At 52.6% G+C, this 24,609-nt stretch overlaps 2 protein-coding genes across 4 annotated transcripts in view; one reads left to right on the plus strand and one right to left on the minus strand.

The window, feature by feature from the left end:
* Positions 1-10,140, plus strand: part of COLGALT2 (collagen beta(1-O)galactosyltransferase 2) — a 53,217-nt gene extending 43,077 nt beyond the window's left edge. The window contains exons 6-12 of the mRNA XM_049776656.1: positions 1,147-1,266; positions 1,357-1,433; positions 5,301-5,407; positions 6,850-6,982; positions 8,112-8,239; positions 8,605-8,811; positions 9,564-10,140. Coding sequence (XP_049632613.1) covers positions 1,147-1,266; positions 1,357-1,433; positions 5,301-5,407; positions 6,850-6,982; positions 8,112-8,239; positions 8,605-8,811; positions 9,564-9,828 — 1,037 coding nt within the window. The 3' untranslated portion in view covers positions 9,829-10,140. The remainder of the gene's footprint in view (positions 1-1,146; positions 1,267-1,356; positions 1,434-5,300; positions 5,408-6,849; positions 6,983-8,111; positions 8,240-8,604; positions 8,812-9,563) is intronic.
* Positions 10,141-12,412: 2,272 nt separating this feature from the next.
* RGL1 (ral guanine nucleotide dissociation stimulator like 1) overlaps positions 12,413-24,609 on the minus strand; it is a 115,348-nt gene continuing 103,151 nt past the window's right edge. For all 3 annotated transcript variants that reach the window (XM_049776450.1, XM_049776448.1, XM_049776449.1), the window contains 8 exons: positions 24,236-24,322; positions 23,403-23,435; positions 19,331-19,452; positions 18,363-18,452; positions 17,012-17,189; positions 15,147-15,401; positions 14,483-14,597; positions 12,413-13,229 (listed from right to left, as the gene is read on the minus strand). In XM_049776450.1, the coding sequence (XP_049632407.1) occupies positions 13,042-13,229; positions 14,483-14,597; positions 15,147-15,401; positions 17,012-17,189; positions 18,363-18,452; positions 19,331-19,452; positions 23,403-23,435; positions 24,236-24,322 (1,068 nt within the window). In that variant the 3' untranslated portion in view covers positions 12,413-13,041. The remainder of the gene's footprint in view (positions 13,230-14,482; positions 14,598-15,146; positions 15,402-17,011; positions 17,190-18,362; positions 18,453-19,330; positions 19,453-23,402; positions 23,436-24,235; positions 24,323-24,609) is intronic.

Raw genomic sequence — 24,609 nt, forward strand, 5'->3', positions numbered from 1 at the left:
ATCGGTGTTTCCAGACTGACTTTCTCTCTCACTCACTCTCTATCTCTCTCACTCACTCTCTCTCTCTCTCTCTCCCTCCCTCCCTTCTCTTGTTCTGCAGAAGCAAAGCTAATGTTTTTTCCAGTTTGCTTTTGTATCTAGTATGAAGTGATCTCTCCTTTGCCTGAAGGTGCCCGCTGAGTTCCATTCTGTTCTCTGCAGCCAGAATCTCTTTCTTCTTTTAGATTTCTTTTTTTTTCAATGCTGATTTTTTTTCATTTCTTGTCATGAATCTGTATTTTCTTCAGAGAGAACAAAGCCATTTCCTTTTAACTGTAGGACAACTGGCTTCTTATGACCCCCGATCTGTGCTTTCTTTCAAATTAAGGTGCAAATGGGCATCTACAAGGTGTATCCTAGTCCCTTTGTTTGTTTGTTTGTTTGTTTGTTTGGGTCACACCTGTTTGACGCTCAGGGGTTCCTCCTGACTATGCACTCAGAAATCGCTCCTGGCTTGGGAGGACCATATGGGACACCAGGGGATCAAACCACGGTCCTTCCTAGGCTAGCATTTGCAGGGCAAGACGCTTTACATCTAATGCCACTGCTCCGGCTCATTCTGTTCCCTTTAAAATTTGTTTTATATGTTTTTTTTGGAGCGGGACACACCCGGCAGGGCTGCTCAGGGCTAACTCCTAGTTCTGCTTTCCATGATCACTCCTGGTAGGACTTGGAGGACCCTATATGGTGCTAGAGATTGAACTGGAGTCTGACACAGACAACAGAAGGGCCTTCCCCACTGCACCATTTCTCCTGTCCCTATATTTTGTTTCCTATTTTATGCTGGGGTCATGCCTGGTACCACATCCTCCTGCATGCAAAACCCATTCAAGCCATTTAAGCCTTTTCCCTGGGCCAATCTGGCTCCCTTTCTCATCTTAATTTTTGATTTTGGGACCACACCCAGTCCTAGCTTTATGTTCAGGAACCTGGCAGTGCTTGAGGGACCCTATGAGATGCTGGGGATAGAACCCAGGTTAGCCCTCCCCACTGTGCTATGGCCATGAGTTCCAGTGCTAAAATCAGCATCCACCACAACCCAGGACCTCCTGAATTGAGGGTGTCCCCTGCTTTCTGATTGGCTGTTTCTGCCCCCTCTCCGCCCAGGCATCCAGATGTATCTCTGCAACCGGGAACACTACGGCTACCTGCCCATCCCGCTGAAGGCCCACCAGGGCCTGCAGGAGGACCTAGATAGCCTTGTCCACATGCGCATCGAAGCCATGAGTGAGTGACTTTTGCCTCAGAACCTACCCCACCCTGGAGCCGCCCCCCACTGCTCTGTCCACCCGCTCCCCAACATTTCTTGTCTTCCAGTTGACCGGCCACCACTTGAGCCCTCACAGTTCATCTCAGACACCCCAAAGAACCCCAATAAGATGGGATTCGATGAGGTAGGAATGTGAGTATGAGCATTGGTATGTATTGGTGTGAGTGCATGTATGTGATTTGTGTATGTGAATATGAGTGTGTCATTGTGTGTGATTGCATGAGTGGGATTTGTGTATGTGTGAGTTGCGTGTGTATGAATATGTCTGTGTGATTGTGCAAGAGTGTGTGACGATGAGTGTTGTGTGGCGAGGACTTTCTCAGGTCACTGTTGCCCACCGTGTGAAGAGACGGAGCTCAGTATGCACTGAGCCATGATGGAATCTCGGGGGACCCAATCATTCAATCCAGAAGCCCCTCCCAGGAACCCACAATTTTTCCTGCAGTTGGGAATCACATGAGATCAAGTTTGCTGCAGATTATCCAACACACATGTGTCCCCCGAGCCAGCCCTGAAAGAAGAGTTTGAGTCCAGACTCCTGTATGGCCAGTGCTGCCTGGGTGTGAAGGAGAAAGTTGCAGGGGGGCTGGAGGCATGTCTAAGGGGGTGTCTGTGGGACCAAGGAGTGACTGGGGCTGAGGGTGTGACTGAAGTGGGATCAAAGGGCTTGGCCTGGGCTGACAGAGTGGCTGCAGGTGGAGTTGGGGCATGTCTGAGGTGGGGCAGTGGGTGCCACTCTGGATCTGGAGCGTGGCTGGGGCTGAGGAAGAGGCTATGGGAGTAGGGGCATGATGAGGGAGTGCCCTGGGGGCAGAGAGTGGGGCTAGAGCTGAGGGCGGCAGGACGCAGGCTGAGGGCGAGACTAGTGCTGAGGTTCCAAGTGTCATCATTGGTCAAGAACAAACAGGGATGTGGGCAAGGTCTTCTGTGAGTACCAGAACTAGAGCTTGGCCCAGATCCCCTCATTTACACAATCTGAGGGTTGAGCCAGCCAGAGGAAATTGGACAAGACCAGAGTCTTGCACCAAGGAGGCTTCTGGAAGCTTCTGGGAGTTTCTGGAGATGCCTGATGTCAGGGTTGGCACAGGAAGGCTCTTGGGGACACAGTCATCAGCCGCTGGGCATCATCCTAGCGGGACCTGAGTGGACGGTGGAGGCAAGACTTCCCAGGTCCTCTCCTCCTTGCCAGCTCTTGCCCTCATGGGTGGCACCTGGGCCCGGCGCCCTATTTTACTTCACCTCGTCTGAGCAAGCGTCTATTTTTCCTTCTCAGCTCCCATGTTAATGGCCCTTGTCTGGCCAGGACCTGGACTAGGGCTGTGACTAAAATCCTCCTGCCCAAAGTCCCCGAGTTTAGGGGACCAGGGGCCTGTGTTTTGTTCAATTCCTGATTTGGGCTTCAGGTCTCCTGGGTAATCTCAGGCCCAATCCTGGGATCATGATGATGCCAGGAATTGTTAGCCTAGGTTGGGAGCTTGCTGGTACTAACCACTGAACCATCCTCCTGGGCCTGATCTGCTCCCTGATTACAGAGGAGGCAAGGCCCCTCAGTTAGTTATTTGAGAGCTCTCGAAGCTGTCTACACTTTCTCAGGAGAATCCAGAGACCTTGAGCTTATTCTCAAAAGTTTCTCCATTTGATTTTTGTTGTTTTGTTTTAGTTTTAAATTAATTTTTTTATTTTTTTATTTTTTATTTTTAATTATGAGAACAAAGATGCAAAGAAAGAAAACAAGGTAAAGCTATAGTGGGAAGAATATCACCCATACACAGAATGTTTTTTTTGTTTGTTTGTTTTTGGGTCACACCCGGCGGTGCTCAGGGGTTCCTCCTGGCTGTCTGCTCAGAAATAGCTCCTGGCAGGCACGGGGGACCATATGGGACACTGGGTTTCGAACCAACCACCTTTGGTCCTGGATCGGCTGCTTGCAAGACAAACGCCGCTGTGCTATCTCTCCGGGCCCACACAGAATGTTTTAAATTAATTTAAACACTGTGGCTACAAGGTTGTTTGTAATACAATTGATTTTTTTTTTTTTTTTTTACAAAATTGCTCATGAGTGAGTTTCAGTCATACAATATACAACACCTTTCACCAGTGTACATTTCTTGCCACCAGGTCCTCAGTTTCCCTCCAACTTTCCCATTTTTTCGGGGGCGGGGTACACCTAGTCGTGTTCAGAGCCGACTCCTGTTTCTGTGCTCAGGGATCATGTCTGACTTTGCATTCAGAGATCACTTCTGGCATGGCTCAGGGGATGCTGGAGGTTGATCTCAATTTAACCACATGCAAGGCAACCACCCTCCCCACTATGCTCTCCCTCCAGCCACAGGTTTTTTTTTTTTTTTTTTTTTTATTCTTGGGTTTCAGCTCTATCTGCAGGTGTAGATAGCTAATCTTTGGTGCCTCCTGAGAAGACTGGGAAAATTTACAAGGCCCACAAGAGAATCAACTGAGGCATAGAAAGTGATCATCCCAGTAAATAACAATCATGAGGTAAATCCAGTCTCAAAAGCAAAATCACTTGCCAAGCTGCCTCCCTCATGTTGAGAGACATGATTTGGTCTCATGAAAAGTAACTGGAATTTTTTTGTTTATTTGTTTGTTTGTTTGTTTGTTTGTTTTTGGGCCACACCCAATGATGCTTAGGGGTTATTCCTTGCTATGTGCTCAGAAATAACCCCTGTCTTGGGGGATCGTGTGGGATGTCAGGGATCGAGCTGAGGTCCATCATGGGTCAGCCACGTGCAAGGCAAGCGTCCTACCACTCCGGCAGGATTGTCCATTCATAAGGCTTGCAGAGAAATAACAGAGGCCTGGGTCTCCAGCAAGGAGATGAGCTGAGAGGGCCATTTGATGTGTGTGTGAGTGAGAGAGAGAGAAATATATTCATTCTGTAATACTATGCAGCCCTGAAAAGGGAAAGGAAGCAACACTTGGATGGGACTGTTGAGCATCATGTTAGAAAAATGTCAGAGGGCAAAGGACAGGGGTCGGCTGATCTTACTCACTCATCACTGCATACAAAGAAGCAACACAAGGGAACATGCTGTGTTTATGGATAAAAAATGCCCTGGCCTTGGTTTACAAAATTGAAATCACCAAGAGTGGGAGCAGGAGAAAATAGGTAAATCCAATGCCCCAGAACTGCCTGGCAATTGATGGTGGCGAGGTGCAGTGTGTACCACACCATGGAGTGTGTACCTAAATGATGGTCCTAATTAACAAATAAAACATATATGGAATACTATGCAGCTATTAGGATAAATGAAGTCATGAAATTTGCTTACACATGGATGAACAGAAAGAGTAGCTAGCATATTGAGCAAAGTAAGTCAGAGGGAAAGACAGCATGATCGGACTCATATGCAGGATATTAAAAAAAGGTAATATGGTAATAATACCCAAAGACCACAGAGACCAGGACTGGGTAGGAAATTTGTCGCAAAGAGTGGGGGGGGAGTGCAATTAGGACAGAGAAGAGAGCACTGTGACAGTGATCATTGGGAATGATCACTCTGGACAAGAACTGGGTACTGAAAGGGGGGAGTGAGAGGCGTGAGACTCCTTTAGTAACAGTATTGCAAACCACGCTGTCTAAAAGGAGAGAAGGGGACAGACAGACAGACAGACAGACAGACAGACAGACAGACAGACAGACAGACATGAAAAATGTCTGCCCAGAAGGGGGCAAGGTGGAAGGCAGGACTCTGGTGGTAGGAAATGTGCCCTGCTGAAGGTTGATGTACATTGCGTGACTAAAAGTCAACCAGGAATAACTGTAACTTTGTCTCACGGTGATTCAATTTAAAAAATATTAAAGATATAAAATGTATAAATATGGCAAAATGGGAGGTTGAGAAATACATTCTATGGCTTCCAGCCTTCTGCCCTGATCTAGAATCTTCCTGGCTGGACTTCCTCCCTCCCTGAACTTGGTTTCCTGGCCGGTCCTAGCGTGTAACTGTGTCCACCCCACCCCGCATCCCAGATCTTCATGATCAACCTCCGGCGCAGGAAGGACCGCCGGGACCGGATGCTGCGGACCTTGTACGAGCAGGAAATCGATGTGAAGCTGGTGGAGGCGGTGGATGGAAAGTGAGCATGGTGCTGTCTCAAATTGAGGCGCAGGGAGGCAGAGGGTCCCTGTCTGGAGAGGGTCATGGGTTTGTGGGGAGCTCTCAGGCCTTGGAGCTATTGAGAGAAATAGTCCGGTTTGGGGCAGATGGTGAGGAAGGCACAGACACCCACAGGGGTCCCAAAGACCTTCAGCAGCTCTGAGGCCCCAAACCCACGTCGAGGGCCCTATGTTGCCCCTCGGCATCAATAACAGTGTGGCTGGTTTCAGCTTCATGACTTGGCACAGGGTGGGGTTCAGGCCTGACTCAGAGCAGAGCCCCAACTCTGACCCGAAGTAAACAAATGGAAAGAAATACCCAACATTGTGCCCCGTCCAGGCAGGAGCCGCCCAGGCGTGTTTTTCTTCCCTGCAAACAGGGTTGAGACTTTTTGGAGGAGACAGGCTGGAATTTCTTCAGGTGCCACTGGGCATGTTCCCCCCATTAAAAGAGACTCTTTGGGAGGACAAAGAGAGCACAATGGGAGGGCGCTGGCCTTGCATGCGACCAACTTAGATTTGATCCCTGGCATCCCATAGGATGACTCCTGAGTGCAGAGCCAGGAGTAAGTCCTGAGCACTGATGGGTGTGACCCTCACCCCCCCCCCCCCAAAAAAAAAACAAAAACCAACAAACCAAAAAGGCCACTTTTGGGACCTTTCACACAGCCGACTTGGGTTCAGTTCCAGCACCACATATGACTCCCCAAATCTTGCCAGGAATAAGCCCTGAACACTACGAGGTGTGACCTCAAAAAAAAAAAATAGCCATTTTTCAATCTTTGTCTCAGAGCTCAATATCTATTTCCCTATGACAATTTCCAAGGTGCTTATTAAATTCTCTTGCATAAAGGACCAGAGGGATGCTGCAGCGGGGTTGGGGGGGACGAGTGGGGGCACTGGTCTTGCATGCAACTGACCTTGGTCTTGCATGCAACTGACCTGGGTTTGATCCCCTGAATCCCATATGGTATCCTGAGCACCACCAGGAGTGATTCCTGAGTGCAGAGCCAAGAGTCAGCCCTGAGCACTGCTGGGTGTGGCCAAAAGAATTCTGTGCATGTGTGTGGAAGCTGCTTCTTGTTCCTTGGTGTCTTTTTTTTTTTTTCCTTATCGTTTTGAGAGGGGATACCAAGGGAACTTTTCAAAGCACTTAGAGCTCCTCACACTGCCAGTGCCTCCCTCCCAGGGGTTTTGCAGCAGTCTCTCAAGTGACTTTGCAGAGTTGTTTCCTGGAATCTTTCTCATCCCAGGGCTGGCTAGTGAGGGATGTGGGGGGGTCCTTCACAGGGTAGTTTGAACCTCATGGTAGAGAAGTGATTGAGGACACACGTGCACCCCCTGGGACTGGCCAAGCTCACTCTCTGGGCCCCACTGGTCCTCACAGTCCGTCTTCCTGCCTCCCCTTCCCTCCCACCCCCAGGGCCCTCAACACGACCCAACTGAAGGCGCTGCACATCGAGATGCTGCCTGGGTACCGTGACCCCTATTCGTCGAGGCCTCTCACGCGAGGGGAGATTGGCTGCTTCCTCAGCCATCATGCCGTGTGGAAGGAGGTGAGAGAGGCTGTGGGGGTGTGGTGGGGGTGTGGGGTGGCCATTCGCATGAGCTCCCAGAATGTTCTAGAAGCCTGAGCAGGAGGTGTGACTACAGGGATAAGGATGGGTGTGTGTGTAAGGGCTAGGGTCATTCAACCCCTTGGTAGGGAGTGGCCTTGGGTAGGCCTCTATGGGAGCAGTGTGGGCTTCTTGCTTCTTGGTTGGGGAGACTGGACAGCCAGGAGAGCAATTTGGGTCCAGGGCAGAGAGATGACTCAGAAGTTCCATGAGCCTTTGCAAGTGGCATCATGGGGTACAGCCCGTAAGCCCCCCGCCAAAATCCCTGGCTGGTTCCCAGCACCATATCCTCAGACCCTCATTTTGAGCCCCTAGTCCTGCCGGCTGAGTATTTCTGGTGATCCACAGCCATTCTAAGAGGTGCCTCAGCAGGCACCTCCATACCCCAAGGAGAGTCTGGGCTGGACAAGATGGGACAGAACTGGGACACGAGGCCTGATTGTTTGGGACCAACACAGAGAGAGGGATCCTAGGGGTGGGAGTGGAGGTGACAGTTTCCATAAGAGTCCCCCCCAAATCCTGGCCTTGCCCCCATTTATGGTCAGAGAATAGGGACCCCTGAGATCTCCCAAGTGGAAAAGATACTGTGGTAATAACAGCACCTGTATTGGGAATTGGGCCCCAATATCCCCAAGACACTATCATGCCATTAGTATTAGGCAGTATTAGGGTCTCCACTGTCCTGACATGTATCAGTGCAGAGTAACCCGTGCCCCTACACTCTCAGCTGCAAGTTGACATTTGCCTGAGCATGCCCCTCCGGCTGCATTCTTGTTCATGGGGTTGGGTGTCTGCTGTGGAGCCATGGGGTGATCCTTGGCTTAATAAAAAGGAGAAATGGAGCAATAGAACAGCGAGGAGGGTGCTTGCCTTGTACATGGCTGACCTGGGTTCATTCAGTCACCAGCATCCCACAGGGTCTCCCAAGCCTGAGCCCACCAGGAGTGATTCCTGAGTACAGAGCCAGAAGTCAGCCCTGAGCACCGCTGGGTGTGGCCCCCAAATAAAAACAAAGCACCAAAAGGGAGCAGGGGCTCTGGGCACTCCCCAATTGCCCGCTCATCTGCAGGTGCTGGAACGAACGCTGGCCACGAGCCTGGTCATTGAGGACGATGTGCGCTTCGAGCACCAGTTCAGGACGAAGCTCATCAGGCTGATGGCAGACGTGGCCCATGCACAGCTGGACTGGGAGCTGATGTGAGGGGCCCACAGGCTCTCGGGACACCACATCCCCACTGCTGTCCAATGTTCAAGAAGTGGGGGCAGCTTAGACACTGTGTGGTCCAGTCTCAGGAGTGGGTCCTGCTCTGGGGGGAATAGGGTTCCTGCATCTCCTGAGCCCAGATCCTGGGGGTCATGGTGCAGAGGGAACAAGAGAGGGTGATCTGGGGTCCCCAAGGTGATGTAATGGCTCATACCCACCCCCACCCACCTCTCCGTAGCTGTGCCTATAGACACCTCTCTGTGTAGTAGGCAGAAAATGGAAGCAAGCAGACACCCCTGTAGGGCTGGGATCGTCTTCATACCCGAGTCTGCCTCACTCTGCACCACTTTCCCCACAGCTACATTGGCCGGAAGCGCATGCAGGTGGCAGAGCCCGAGAAAGCAGTACCCAACGTGCCCGGTCTGGTGGAGGCGGGTTACTCATACTGGACTCTTGGCTATGTGCTCTCCCTGGCCGGTGCCCGCAAGCTGGTGGGAGCTGAACCCTTTGGGAAGATGCTGCCAGTGGACGAGTTTCTGCCCATCATGTATGACAAGCACCCGGTGTGAGTCCCCAGGGACCCAGCCAGCTGGGGGAAATGAGGCAGGGGGCCACGCATGTCACTGACCCTTTATGCTGGGGTCCTTCTTGCATCTGGGGTCATGAGAATGGGGCATTTTTTTGGTATCCCAACTTCACAGATACACATGCTTCTTGATTTGTGCATATACATGTATTTTAAATGTGTGTGCAGCTATATTCCATACACATGTATGTTTGTATGTGTACCTGGACCTATGCATGCATTTGTATGTGCATATTATTGTGCATGCATGTGTCTGTATGACTTTGTTGTTGGGACAGACCACACCTGGCAATGGGCAGTGGTGCTAGGCATCCAACTCAGGGCCTCACACCTGCAAGGTCCAAGCACTGACCCCTCAGCCCCCATAGGGCATTGTTTATACTCACGTGTTCAAACACAGCAGAACTGTTGTTTGCTGAGTGATCTGGAAGCTTCTAAGGAGCCCTAACTGAGGAGACAAAGTTCCTACCCGGCTCCACTTGAACAGTGATCTATCTAATCAGGAGCTGTGTAGGCCCTGAATTCGATCCCCAGGACTGTGCAGGATCCCCTGTAACTCCCCCATACCCTTGAGCACCACTGAGCCACCAGCCCACTTGGCAAGGCAAGCAGGGCTGGGAGGTACATTGATGCCCACCGCTGGCTAATGGTTTCGTTGGCCTAGCCCAGCGTACCCTGGGCCGTGTCTGGCCATGTTCTGGAAGCTTCCTCACTGGGAGCTCTCGTTACAGAGCCGAGTACAAGGAGCATTACCAGCACCGGGACCTTCGGGCCTTCTCGGCCGAGCCACTACCTCATCTACCCGACCACACTTACACAGGCCAGCCCGGCTACCTCAGCGATACGGAGACGTCCACCATCTGGGACAACGACACTGCAGCCACCGACTGGGACCGCACACATCCCTGGAAGGGGCAACTGCGAGGTGCCACCAAGAACACAGAAGCGCTGCCCCCGGCCCCGAGGGCCACCACCCCAACTCGGGAGGAGCTCTGAGGAGGCCCTGAGCACTGTGCTGTGAGACTCACCATGGCTGTCTCGTTTCTTTCATCTGCCCTGGTGGCCAGATCAGGAGATTTGGGGAGGCCACTAGGGTGCTGCCTGGAGTCTGTTCTCGGATCAGTGCTCGGGGCAGAGGACCCGGGTCTGCTGTGTCTGTGCCCGTGCTCAGCCTTTGAGCATCTCCCGGCCCTTGATGTTTTCTGACAGGGGAGGAGAATGGGTAGTGGAACCCAGATTTCCAAGAAGGGCTGGAAGCTCCAGCAGAGCCTTCATCAGCTGCACCCCCTGGGACCGTGCCTTTCTCCTCCAGGTAGGCCCAGAGTCTGGTCTCCAGAGTCAGGGCCTCCACACGCCATCTGAGAGTGGGGGGTGAACGGACACGATAGCCAGGCACCATATCCCACATTGGGTCTCAGGCGAAAGGTAGCTGGACACTGGTGCAAATTTAGGGGAACACAATCATTTAAGGCTAAATCTGCCAAGTTTTTTCCAGACAGGGCCTCATAGCCAGCTGTGGCTACTCCCCACTATCTCCCCTGCACCCCAACAGGGCTGGTCCCTGGGGTGCCTGACATTGCGAAAAGAAGTTGAATACTGTGGGAGGAAACAGGTGCCACAGTTGACCTATTTATGAAGAGTTAATATATTGGGGCTGTGGGGGGGCTGTCCCAGCCCTTGCTGCTGTGTCAGGACCTCCTCACCCCCAACTGCAAATGCAAAGTCTTCTGTGTGTGGGAGGACTGCTTGGTGGGCTCTGAGCACTGTGGAGAAGAGCTAGGCAGGAGTCACAGCTTTCTGGGCCTCTGGAAACACGCAAATGAAACACCTTTCCCTGTGACTCCACTCTGTCTTTATTGCTGGAGCACCCCTAGGCCCAGCTAGCTGCACTTCCTGAGGACCGGGGATAGCCAACCTGGGCCTCCCAGTGCTGACCTTGACTTCTAGACTATGACCTTGACCTTACTGACCCTGACCTTGAGCTTCTTGGTAACTGGAGACCATTCTAACAACTCCAGGAGACCAAGGGAGGGATTGACCGCATAGACATAGCTGCCAACTCGTTCCAGCTGCATAAATGGGACTGTGGGAATTCCGTTCTTTTCTAGAAAACCTCCTGCCACCCTCCCAGGGAGTCCTGGCACCTGGCTGGTCCAGACACCAGCACTCATGTGCCAACCATGTGAAAGTTTTCTCTTGGAGAGGTGGGGGAAGCCAGGTAGAGTGTGGTGTGGTTTGTTTTAGGGGGAACTTCCCCACTTTTCCCTATCAGCAGGTCTGAAGGGTGTCTGGAGGAGGTTCCAGAGTTGGAGCTGAGAACCTTCCAGAAATGTAGTTGCGATCTAGACTTGCTGCTGTGAATACTGACTCTGGGCCTGGCGCCCCCTGCTGGTCAGGGTCAACACAGCCTCTAGCTGGACCCTGGACACAGACTTGAAAAGTTGCCCTGGAGCCTGTGCCTTGGCCTGCTTGACCCACAAAGGCCAGGAGTGGTACTCGGGACTCTCTGCTGGATAGCTGCCTGACCTCAGCAGTTCTGGGCTGTGGGGTGACCAGAGCAAGCCCTTGGGAAGACACTTGGGACTTGGAAAACAAAGGGAGCCCATGTCCAGCACCCTCTGCTGGGCAATATTTGAACCGACACCCAGCTCTCCCCCACAGGGAGATCAAACCAGACCTCACTTCTGGAACTTCAGCCCAGATTAAAATGTTAGCTCAAAGCTGTGACCAGTTCCTTGTTTGTCCAATAGAGGAGGGTCAGTGCAGGTGGGGTTTCTGGGTCAGGGGGCACAGTGACCTGATCGGGAAGGGGTCAGAGGGCTGAGTGGGCTGCAGACAGCCTCCACCCCCAGGGGCCGGAGTCTTCTTGCAGTTTGAAGCGCATGTCCTGTGCTCTACTTAGGGGCAGAGGCCTCTATACTTCTCCAAGATACACAAAGACTAAACAATAGGAAAGGAAGGACACTCACTGCCACAAATCCTGGGAATATTGGTGTCCATAGTCCCCCAAGTCTTCTACTCTACTGGCTTTTGCCTGTGACCCAGCCAAGAACCTTAACCCTCTCCTTGGAAGCCCTGCCAGGGAATGCTTGCATTGGTGCTGGTTCAGTGTGCATGCATACACATGAATGTATGTGTACATGTCCAGTGTGCATGTATGTGCTCTGTGCAGCCACAGAAGCAGTTCTGAGTCATCCCTGAGGATCCCCCAACCTATCCCAAGAAGTGGATATCATAGCCTTTGTGTACCAGCACACATGTGTTAAGGGCCATCCATCCCCAATGCAAGCAGGGTCTTCCCTGATCAAGTGAATGGAACTAAGACCCCACCAATGGGCACCCACACAACACTCCAGTCTCCTTCCTTGGACAAATGGTATTCTGATTCCTTACCAGAGGGGCTGGAACACATGTCTTTTTGCACCCCAAAAAAGATAAGTGGGGAGGGGACCATCCTTTCTCCTCCAAGGTCTGGATTTTCCTGGGGGGGACCTGCAAGTGCCCCCAGCCACACCCTTCACCATAGGCATTTAGGGTGCCTTCCAGCAGGGGGTAGACATACACATGGGTACAGTGCATCTCATAGCCTCAGTCCTCTTCTTTATTTTTGGAATAAAAAGTGGTATCTTGAAGATTTTTTGTAATCATAAAAAGGACAAATTCGGAAAGTGCTTCTTGAGCCCCACATATGGCTTTTGAGGTGGCCTCCCACACGGCTGGGGCTGGAACCCCGGATAGAGGTGGGGCCTGGGGTGCAGAGAGGCACCTCCAGAACTGCCATGAGGGGTGTGGGCGCGGCAGGGGTCTCTGTTAGGGGATGCCGTGAGGGTGTGGATCCAGGGCACAGGAGTCCCGAGGGGCGGCGATGGGACCCAGAAGCTGCAGTTCCGCCTCCTTGCCCAGGGTTGTTTCCCAAATGCGGGGGATCCTGTGGGTACCCAAACATTCGGTGCTCGTACCCCCACGGTTCTCCTTGTCCTGGGAATGGAGGGCACAGAGGGCCTAGGCCTGGGCTCATCCAAACTCTTCCAAGTGGTCCTTCATGCCGCCCAGCTGGTCCCTCTCCAGTGGGGTGGGCCGGACTGGCCCAGTTCCCATGGATTCCCTCTGCCCGGATCTGTGCAAAGTGAATTTGCTCTGTGGCCTGGGGCCTTTCCTGTCCACAGGGCCCGGATCCAGGGCCTGTGCAGAGTGGGGTGTGTCTGGTGCTCACAGGGTGATCTTGCTGTGCCGCTGGGCCCAGCAGCTCCGCTTGGCTGTCCTGGGCAGGGTCAGGCTGGTCCTACTCCTCAGCTTCACCTGCTCCTCGGGCGGCAGCTTCTTGCGCAGGATGAAGTCGAAGTTGACTTGGCTGTTCATGGCATAGAAGACGTTGGCAGAGTCCGGGATCACCAGCTCTAAAGAAAGGGTTTGGAAAATGAAGCAGTTAGCACCAACCTGGACTGAGTGCATTCACTTTGCACCTGCAATTGGGGACTGAGCCAATGGGCCCTCTATCCTCATTTCCTAACACACACACACCCCAGAAGTTGAGCACAAAGAATAAGTCAGGCATTAACCCGAGAGGCCTGGAGGGAAACAATGGGCTAGGCAGGAGCCCCAGGTCCCATCTCCACACTACAAGGACCCCAAGCACTGCTGGGAGCAGAGTTGGGGAAGACCCTGAGCACCCCAGGGTGTGGCCCAAAGAGAAGAAAAACAAATGAATAGACAAAAAGTGCAGGTGCAGCCTTCTCAACTCCAAGTGCAGGAAGCAGGGCTGTGGGGCCAGGACCTTCCTTAGAGGAGACCCCTTGTGTTTCTCAGGTTCAGAGAGTCCAGTGCAAGGGACAGGCTGAGACCCAAATCAGACAGCAGTCTGCTGCGTGCAGTTCAACTCTGCCCTGAGGGCACCCATAAGAGCATCCATCTCCCTGCTGGATGCAGTTCACCTGCCTCCACTTCCCACCTCCTGCTGGGTGCTCTTCACCTCTGTCCCCACACGAGGGTGCTGGCGGGCAGAAGCTGCTGTTGGGAAGATCCTGGGAAGCAGGATCTTTGGTCCTAAGGGAGCCAGGCAGAGGCCAGACCCACTAGATTTCCCTTCCCTTCCTTGGTGTTTTATAAAGACCATTGGTTTCCAGGGGCCATGCAATGCTGAGGCTCAAATCCAGCCTCCTGCATGCAGAGCTCGCACCCCACTTCCTGAAATCACCTCCCCTACCCTCACTGTACTTATTTTGTTTTAATCCTTGACACCACATGGCTCCCTGAGCACTGGCTGTTGCAACCCTCGAGGCTCTCAGTGCTACTGGTATAGCTTGGGGATCCCTGAGCAGCCCCATAGCTTCCCAGCTCACAATGAACCAGCGTCCAGATTGGCTGAGAGTCGCCAAGTGGTGCCAGGGCCCCTGAGCACTGCCTGGAGTTCCCATAGTTACACCCAAAGAGCAGCAAAGACGCTCAGCTTGGGAGCACAGATTCATTTCTTTATGTGGTGGGGATTCTGTGTGCTGCAAGGGGTCCCACCACCCTGATCCCGCAAGGGGTCCTTGCCAAGGAGGGGGACACCATTTGGCTGAGCCAAATGAGACAGGGGTTCCCCTAGCGTCTTCTCCCCCAAAGCAGTCCACCCCCCCCCCCCAGCTTCCAGAAGTGTTCCCTTGTGTACCTTTGTCATCAGAAATGACCTGCACCAGCTCGTAGTCCTCAGCGGGGTCCGCATCCAGGCTGTGCTTGACCATGGCACGCTGGATCACCGCAGGGGTCTTGTCCTGACTCGTCAGCTGCCAAGAGAAGGGCACAACTCAGGGGCCCCGCCAAGGCCCAGAGCCTTCGCTTCCAGAATCACCCCTAGACTCTGCCAAAAACAGCCCAGACGCTTTGTGACGAGGGGATACGTGGCCGGGTCCCCAAAAGCTGGAAGGCTGAGAGATGCCAAGGCCTGGATCTGTACTTCACACTCACAGACAAGAAAGGCACAAAGCCACACATGAATGTGTATATGGGCACATACAGACATAAACATGCATATGGACACACATGAACACACGCTCAGACTGTAGGTGACGTGAAAGATGGGCCACTTGGGGGATGTAGGACCAGAGAGGCCCGTTCTCATCCTCCCTGTAGAGGATGACCAGAGGGTTCTTGGGGGTTGGGGGCTACTCCTGGAGGCCCTCAGCCACCTGACTGTGCTCAGGAGCTAGGGATTGAACCCGGGGCCTCGAGCCTTTAGTGAAGCCCTCACTGTGTCCCCTGGCCTAGCTTGCCAGGTTTCAGATTTGGAAAGGCCCTGCCTGTGTGCGCTGGGGACCCTGCACCTGTGGCCTCACCAGGATGCTCTTATACATGTTGCCGTTATTGTCCTCGATGCTGATTCGGATGATGCAACTGTCCTCACTCTGCTGGTTGTAGGCGGGGGGCAGGCCAGCGGATGTGATGGACGTCACCGACACCGAGCGCTTGTGCATCTTGGAGTCACCGGGGCAGGCAGGGGGCGAGGAGACAGGGTGGACAGAGGAGGAGATCCCTGAGGAAGCTGTGTCCATGGAGTGGATGGAGGAGCAGGAGGATGAGGACTCAGAGAGCTGCGGCGGGGGAAGGTGAAGGGAAACGGTTGTTAGCATGGGATCTCCCAGCCATGCAGCCAGTGTCTTTCTTTGGGTGAATTCTGCCCCAACCCCTGCCCCTGCAACCTGCCTTGGTCCCAGTTGCTCCATTCCAGCAACTGTGCACGACACGGCCAGCAGGTGGCAGCAAACACCACACAGAAAATGAGGTTTTTTTTTGGGGGGGGGGGGCCTGCAGGAAGCCTGACATACCACCAGGACCCCTGTAGTGTATTTCCGTAAGATTGTTCTTTGCCTGTCGTCCCACCTGGATCTTCCAGGTGGGGGCGATTAAGTAGAAAATAGCTTGTTGGCAAGGCGAGAGGAGGCTTTTTGGCAGAGCTGATGGCTGGCTCGGAGGTGATTTTGGGAGCTGACATCAGAACTGTTAAAGGACTCTCATATTGCCAAACTTTTGTCCCCCAACCTTTCTATCTGTTTGGATTATTTACTGTGGAGAATTATCACTTAGGTTTCCCACAAAAGGAGGGACGTAAGAATGGGAATTAATCTCTCATTTTGGGAGATATTTCTGGATTCACAAACAACCAACAAGGGGTTCAGCATCCCTCCATAGGCCCCCTATATTGTGCTCAACTGGCTGGCAGTGGGCATTGGAAGCCTGTATTTTAGAGCCACTTTAGAAGGAAAGAAAGGAGGGTTACGGGTGAGACTCAGGGGGGAGAGAGAAGGGGCAGCAAGCATGTAGCTAGAAACTGGTGTGTCTAGTCTCACCAGGGAAGGACCAGAGGGAGCCCCAGGGGTAGGTTCTTGGGGATACATCCATGTCCACCTCTACTCAAGCCGCAGAAGCACATGACCCCAGATCCGGGGATGGCAGCGGGGAGCAGGGTCCACACCTCATTAGGACAAGATGCCCCCAAAGGTCAAGTCCTCAAAGACCCCAAAGGCAGAGGGGTCAGGATACTGAGTGCATGGTGCCAGTTGTGAGGCACCATCTCAGGTCCCCAGTGCTAGCCCTTCACCCTCCCACATGAAGGTAGAAAGGGGAGAAGCCCAGCGGGGCCAGCACTCCATCTGCTCAGTCCAGGGGAGCTCCTGAGAGCCCTAAGTGTTGGCTACTTCAAAAAATCCCAGGTTCCTGAGGGATGATGATGGTGGGAATGTCTGAAAGAAACCACTACTCCTCCAATCCAGTGGGCATCACTGTGCAGGGGTGAGAAGTCACTAATACCCCACGTCTGGCCTGCCAGAGATACACTCCAAAAGGTGAAAAGTCCATCCATGCCAGAGCAGCTGTCTGTTGTCCTAGTTGGGAGTTAGGGTCTGGGGTGCATTAGGCAGCAAGGAAGAGTCCTGAGGGAACCCCACCCCCCGCTTCCCTCACACACTGTGACCCGGAAGCTATCACCAACTCAGCCCCACATCATGCCCTTTGTCCCCCAGACAGGGAGCGCAGGTCAGCCTCAGGTGTCACCTCCCCCAGGATCCAGCCGTGCCAGGGTGGCAGACCCCAGAACAAATGGCGGCGCTGCAGCCCCAGACCAGCACCCTGCTCTGCATGTGTTGGGGGCTGACACCACTTCAGCTCCTAAGGGTCAGGAAGGGGGGGGGACTCCCCAATTCACCTTCTTCTGGGGCTCATCAGGCGAGTGCAGGGGTGTGAAGGCGCCCTCCTCGGGGCTGGACTCGCACGAGGAGACGCTGGCCGAGTCCATGCTCTCCCCTGAGCTCCCACTGGCTGTAGACTTGGGGGCCTCCTTGCTGGGGGTGCTGCTGGCCATGAGGTCAGAGCCCAGGAACAGCCTGAGAGGGCAGAGGCCAGCCAGGGAACATGAGAGAAGAACCAGCCAGGAAGGTTCTAGCACAGGTGTCAGCTCTGAGGACACCCTCATCTGCAAGCACATGTGCCTACATATATATACATACGGCACGCAGACTCACACTATGCATGCAGGCCGCACACATGGAAACACATGGGCATATACACACGTGCACATGTGAACACGTTTATATGTATGCAGATGTCTACATAACATACCATATGTTATGTACATACATGCACATATGCACACCCTTTCATCCACATGCACATGTCTAGAGGTCCCAGGATGGGCCCGAGGATTCCACATCAAAGCTAGAACTCGATCCAGGGGTGGCCCCCAGCCCACTGAGCGAGCACCCCGACTCGCCATGTGTGCACAGCCTGTGGCCCCCTTTTCAGAGCCCCAGCATTGTAGCCTGGCCCTAGCTGGAAACCAGGATTCCCTAAGGAGACACCTGTTTCTGGCCCAGGGGACTGCACCCCTCAGCAGCAGCAGCTTGGGCTCTACCAGGCTTCAGGTATGCTCTGACGTGGCCAGAATGGGCAGGTCCTCTGATTAGGGGGCACCAGATGGACATGTGAGGTTGCAAGCTGAACCCCCTCGAGGGTTTCTCATGCAGAGATGGCTGGGAACCCCCACAAAGACCTGGGGACGCTTATCCCCCACCATGAATACTGTTTCCCCGAATCACGCATGAAAGAGTAGCACGTGGGGGGCACAGGTCAGTAGACATTGCACACGTACCCAACGGTGGCCCCAGCCCACCACATGGAGAGCTCCAGAGCCCTGCACAGAACTGGGAGGAAACGAGAGACTGGGGTGCCCAGGGCAGAGGAGGGTTGAGGGGAGCCGGGCAGGCAGGGGCATGAAGGTGTTCATCTGTGGGGCTCTGAGGGTTCACAGCAGGACTGACAGTGGGGCTCTAGACCCACCATGACCCCCCTGACGCAGCAGTGAGGTGGAGGGTCCTGGGGAGACAGATTTTGAGGCCACCTTCACCCAGAGGGACTCATTGGCTCTACAGGCCCAGGGAAGGAACTTCCAGTCAGGTTTGAGGAGCTGCAGGCAGGAGGCTATCTGGGGGCAGCACCAATATTCTCACGGTATTCACAAGTACTCGACACCATGAGTCCAAGGGGCCCCCAGTACTCACAAGCTCAGCCTCTTGACCATGCTCTTGCGGGGCTTGGGCGAGGTGGTGCTGGCCTCAGCAGCTGCTTCAATCTCACAGGACAGGGTATAGCTGGAAGACAGTTCAGGCAGGTCGGGGTGTGGCCCGGATCAAAATCGGACCGGATCCCATAGGGCTCCGCCTTGTGTCTCCCCCAGGCCATCAGGAGCCACACGAAGGTCTGGTACCCAGATAGCCAGCACCCATCTCGAGGCCTGCTCCAGCGCCTAGCACTGACCCACTATTCCCTCAGAACCCCAGGATGCCCGGGGAGAGAAAAGGGTGATTCAGGGCAGATGCTTAGGTCTCGGCAATGAGAGGTCAGGCAGATGTGCAGCCTTGAATAAGGCATAGTCACTCCAAGCCCCAAGCATTGAGCCCTGAGCCCTGAGAAAGGAGCACAGAGCCCCGAGCAGTACAAGCTTGCATGGCCTATTACATGCATTGGAGCTGCAGAAGCAAAATGAGCGAGAAGGAGCAGCTGCTGGCCCTGAAGACCTTCCAAGACGAGCCTTGACCCTCTCAGTCCTTCTTAACCATGCCCCTAACATGGTACCCCTCCCACTCTGCATGCGGGGGTCAACCAGGTGCTGCTCGGGGCCCTGTGGGCCAGAAAAGGGTCCGGATGTGGCTGATGTAGGTTGTGATCTGATCAGTGTCCACCTCTTCTGGAAAGGGGTCACCAGGAGGATGAGCTCCAGCCCATCCCAGACCTGAGCCCCAGGACAATGGGTTCCATGTTCAAGGTGGAGAGACAACAAGGATGAGCAAGGAGGGGTGGAGTTTAGGCCACATCCAACAGTGCTCAGGGCCCACTCCTGATTCTAGGCTCAGGGTTCACTCCTGGTTCTTTGTTTTGCATGCTCTTGGTAAGACTGGGGTGCTACATGTGGTGCTAGGATTGTGACGACCCCTTGGCCAGGCCCACAGCTGTCCTCTTGGCTGCTCACCTCTCCTCCTCTGTCAGGAGCTGCTGGCTGCGAAACCAGTGGATAAAACGCGGGTCGGGGGCCATGCAGTAGCTGTTGCAGGCCGACTGGAGGAGCTTGATCTGGGCGATCACCTCAAATTCCTGCAGCGGCAGAGACCCCCAAGAGAATAGAACGAAGTGCTTGGTGCCTGTGCAGGCGAATGCATATGAAGGAGACACTGTGTCCCATAGAGCCCTCGCCATAGAGGTGATGCCAGGTTTCGGGTGAGCAGCACACTGGCAGGGCTCAGGGCTGACCCCTGACTGTGCTCAAGAATGACTCCTAACTGTCTTCTGGGATGGCTGTGTGCATTCAAGTGTCTTTCTTGATTCTTGCTCCAGCCAGAGAGATTAATTTTGGCAAAATTAATTGATTGATTGATTAATTAATTTTGGAAAGAAAGAAAGAAAGAAAGAAAGAAAAGAAAGAAAGAAAGAAAAGAAAGAAAGAAAGAAAAGAAAGAAGAAAGAAAGAAGAAAGAAAGAAAGAAAGAAAAGAAAGAAAGAAAAGAAAGAAAGAAGAAGAAAAGAAAGAAAGAGAAAAAGAAAGAAAGAAAGAAGGCAGGAGGGATTGCAATTCTTGTGGAAAGCTTTTTCATATTTTTCTTGGGGGGAGCACACCAGGCTTTGCACTGAGAAATTACTCCTGGCAGTGCTTGAGGGACCTTATGGGATGCTAAGGATCAAACCTGGCACAAGGCAAATACCCTCCTTGCTGTACTATTGTTCTTGTTCTACGATTTATTTTATTTTTATTTTTTTCTCTTTTATTTTTTTTTTGAGGATGAGGGAGAGCATGAGGGAGAGGAGGAAGAGGGAAAAAGGAAGAAAGGGAGGAGGGAGGAGAGGAGGAGGAAAGAGGAGAAGAGGAAGAAGAAGAGGAGGAAGTGAAGGAGAGGAGGGAGAGGAGGGAGAGGAAGAAAAGAAAGGGAGGAGGAAGGAAGAGGAGGAAAGGAGGAGGGAGGAGGAGGGAAAGGAAGAAGAAGAGGAAGGAGGAAGAGGAGGAGGAGGAAGAGAGAGAAAGGAAGGGGGCCGGGCGGTGGCGCTAAAGGTAAGGTGCCTGCCTTGCCTGCGCTAGCCTTGGACGGACCGCGGTTCGATCCCCCGGTGTCCCATATGGTCCCCCAAGCCAGGAGCAACTTCTGAGCACATAGCCAGGAGTAACCCCTGAGCGTTACCGGGTGTGGCCCAAAAACCAAAAAAAAAAAAAAAAAAAAAAAAAAAAAAGAGAGAGAAAGGAAGAAAAGTTTTATTTTTTAATATGTGGCCTTTAAAAATCCTTTACTGGCTGGGACGGGAGAGAGAGCAGTGGTTCGAATTCTGGCATCCCATATGGTTCCCCAAGCCTGACAGGAGCGATTTTTGAGCGTAGAGCCAGGAGTAACTTCTGAGCGCTGCTGGGTGTGACCCAAAAACCAAAAAACCATAAAAATAAAAAAAAATTAAAAATCCTTTACTGGCAGGGCTGGAAAGATATCATGGAGGTAGGGCATTTGTCTTGCATGCAGAGGGATGGTGGTTTGAATCCTGACATCCCATATGGTCCCCCGAGCCTGCCAGGAGCGATTTCTGACAGTAGAGCCAGGAGTAACCCCTGAGCGCTGCCAGGTGTGATCCAAAAAAATAAATAGGGCCCGGAGAGATAGCACAGCGGTGTTTGCCTTGCAAGCAGCCGATCCAGGACCAAAGGCGGTTGGTTTGAATCCCGGTGTCCCATATGGTCCCCCGTGTCTGCCAGGAGCTATTTCTGAGCAGACAGCCAGGAGTAACCCCTGAGCATCACCAGGTGTGGCCCAATAAACCAAAAAAAATACAAATAAATAAATAAAAATCCTTTACTGGGAGCCAGAGAGATAGCATAGTGGTAGTGTGTTTGCCTTGCACGAAGCTGATCCAGGAAGAATGGCATCCCATATGGTCCCCCGAGACTTCCAGGAGTGATTTCTGAGCACAGAGCCAGGAGTAACCCCAGGTGTGACTCCCCCAAAAACCATTTACTGGGACCAGAGTAATAGTACTGTGGGTAAGGTACTTGCCTTTCACACAGCCAACCTAGCTTCGATTCCCAGTACCCCATGTAGTCCCCTGAGCACCACCAGGAGTTATGCCTGAGCATAGAACCAGGAATGACCCCTAAGCATCACTGGGTATGGTTCAAAAACCAAAAACATTTAAATTGGGGCCCAAGTGGTAAGGCGTCTGCCTTACCAGCACTAGTCTAGGACAGACCGCGCAGTTCAATCCCCCGGCATGGTCCCACATGGTCCCCCAAATCAGGAGCAATTTCTGAGCACATAGCCAGGAGTAACCCCTGAGCCTCATTGGGTATGACCCAAAAGGCAAAAAAAATTTTTTTAATTAAAAAAAATCATTTACTCCTAAAGCTGCCTTTGGAGCAAGATAAGGGTACAGCATCCTGTGAAGTGTAGGAAGCAAGATGCAATGATTTAGGCAATGATTAAGTGGTTACGTGCCTGTGTGGCTGATAACACCCCAAGGTGTTGTGGGGGACATGAAAGACCTAGACAATATCAAAAGTTTCTGGCTGAGCTTCTCAGGCAAAAAGGGGCCACAAGTAGGAACAAATTCCAGAAGCCCCCAAGACAGCTGAGTGGCCCAAACATTCCCTGATGGCCGCATTCTTCTCTTCAGAAAAATAAAAAGTGTTTACAGAAACGAAACAAGAGACACAGGCTCCCTCACTATCTCTGTCCAGGCCATTTCCTTGTTTTCTCTCCCCCACTTCCCATCGAAGGATAGAAGCACTATATTTAACACTGAGTGCGGCAAGAGACATTAAACATTCCTATCTCCAAGTCCTGAAAGATAAAGGGAAAAATCTAGAAAGAAAAAAAATTCTGACATCTCCCCGTCTCCCCACTCGGTCTTCCTCTATCTCTCAGCTCTCAATCAGACTTAGGGGACCAGAACAATCAGATTTGGGGATCCAGAGTAGTGAAAAGCACCACTGAGCTTGCTTATATTTTCCTGTCCTTTTTTTTTTTTCTTCCAGTAAGTGTTTTCACAAAGGCTTCTAAAAGTTCCAACATGAACGACAGGGATATTTCTGTGGTTCAAAATTACTTCCATTTCTTTCAATACCTCAACTTTTTCTTTTTTTTTTTTTTTTGGTGTGTGTGTAGTGTTTGGGTCAACAACCCAGCAGCGTTTAGGGGTTACTCCTAGGCTCTACGCTCAGAAATCGATTTCTCTGGCAGGCTTGGGGGACCATATGGGATGCCAAGAATTTGAACACACCGACCTTTCTGCATGCAGAAGGCAAACGCCCACCACCTCCTCCATGCTATCTCGATATCTCTCCCTCAACTACTCAACTTTTACAAAAAAAAATTTTTTTTTAATTCAGCATGGGGACAAGATGAAGCCTGAGTTTGTGGTTGGTTTGGTTTGGTTTTGTAATATTCCATGTTTCCCAAATTTTTCCTACTCATTGTACTAGGGAGAGGGCTCTGGGCCAGGGTTCTTGATAAGTTCAAAGCCAAAGATGGGGTGCGGGGAGGAAATGGGCGCAGCAGGGAGACAGGTCTGAAGGAGACTCGGTTGGGTCCACCATGTGCCCAGGCCTCTGTCATCTCATCCCTGGAAGCTCCGGCCTTGACTTCAATGCCTTTTCCTTCTGTAAGTTTCTCTGACCCCACAAATACCCCAATGAACCCTCTGAAACCCACCTTGTTGGCTCAGAGGTCCCAGTGATCTTGGGGCCTTATTGTCAGCCCTTTACCCTTCTTCTGGACTGTAAACTGGGGCTAAAGTTTTGCTGCCCACCCCAAACTTGCCCATGCCAGACATGCCAGGCGGGGCCTCCCGTTAGTGGGATGAACAGGTCATTCTGTTCAGAAGGCCCACCAGAGGCTGGACTCCAACTGTGTCACCCCAATCTGGCAGGATGCTGGGAAGTGAGACAAGACATAAGGATTGAAGTCCTCTACGTGCTCCCATGTCCATCCTCCTGTCTCCCCATGACATCTGGGTAAGGGTCCCCTCTCTCCAGCATGTGAGCCAAGGAATCCCAGTCGAGTCCGCCAACTTACCCTTCTCCTCTTCTCAAAGTTTATCAGGCCACCCTAGGAGAAAGGAGAAGCACCTGTGAGGACACAGGGTTGCTGTGGGGTGAGAGGCACAGAACCAGTGGTGGGGGGCTCTCACGGGGCCTCACAGAGCCCACCTAGACTCCCTCCCAGGGAGAAAAAGAGAAAAAAAAAGGCTCAGTTAATGCCATTGGATCAGCTTTGGAGGGTTGGGGAAGTCAGTCATAGGAACCACAGGAGGATTCCAGGTTGGAAGCAGATGGCAGAACCTGTGGCTATATTAGTGGCTGCATTAGTGGCAGGCTTAGTCTTAGTGGCCATATCAGTGGCCACATAAGGGACCAACTCATATTGGTTTTTGTTTTGTTTTTTTGCTTTTCCTTGACAAAAGCAACAAAGACAGATGGTCAATGACTCACTCACCCAGGACACCCCCATTGTCCAGACTCTATCAAAGAGGAAGTAGTTTCTGGAAAGTTCAGTTTCAATTCTTCAACCCTGGGGCTGCATTTTATTTAGCCACTAACTTCCAGGCCACACCCCGGGATTCCCAACACTCACAACACTCCTGAGTGTTTCCTGAGATAAGCTAAAAAGAGTCCAGGATTGGGGCAGAACCTCAGGGAAATTTGGGAGCAGAGGGAGGGACCAGGTGGCCCCATTTCTCCACAGGGTCCCTTCTACAGGTCAGATTCATATTGGGAGATAAGCTTTCAGGTTTGAGGAACCGACTCAGAGCTGGTGACCTGGAGGGGCAGATGAGGAAAGAGACCCCCAGCCTCTCGCCACCCCTGCCAGGCCCACACTGAAATACATACCCCTCACCTGCCACTCACCTCAACATGGTCCTGCAGGGCCGTGTCCAGCATGGTGAGGTCAGTGAGGAAGGTACCGAGGTAGGGCACAGTGCCCTGCATCACACCCTGGAGACAAGCAAGCACATGGCTCAGTGGGCAGGGGATGACTGGGCATTGGGGGACTGAACCTGGGGCGTCATGGCGGTCTCCCAAAAGGACCTCACATTCCTCCCAGGTGGAGGCAGGCACTACCTTCCATAGCTCCCCAATGTCCAAGGCAGTGCAGCTGTGCTCGGGGCCTGGCTGTCCACTGTATGTGAGTGCTGAGCACAAGCTTAGGCGGGGACTGTGTGGACAGTTCGGCAGCCCTGGGGAAGGGGGGCCAGAACAGAGGGTGTGCGGGGATGGAGTGT

Source organism: Suncus etruscus, chromosome 7, assembly GCF_024139225.1.
Source record: "Suncus etruscus isolate mSunEtr1 chromosome 7, mSunEtr1.pri.cur, whole genome shotgun sequence".
Taxonomy (NCBI): domain Eukaryota; kingdom Metazoa; phylum Chordata; class Mammalia; order Eulipotyphla; family Soricidae; genus Suncus; species Suncus etruscus.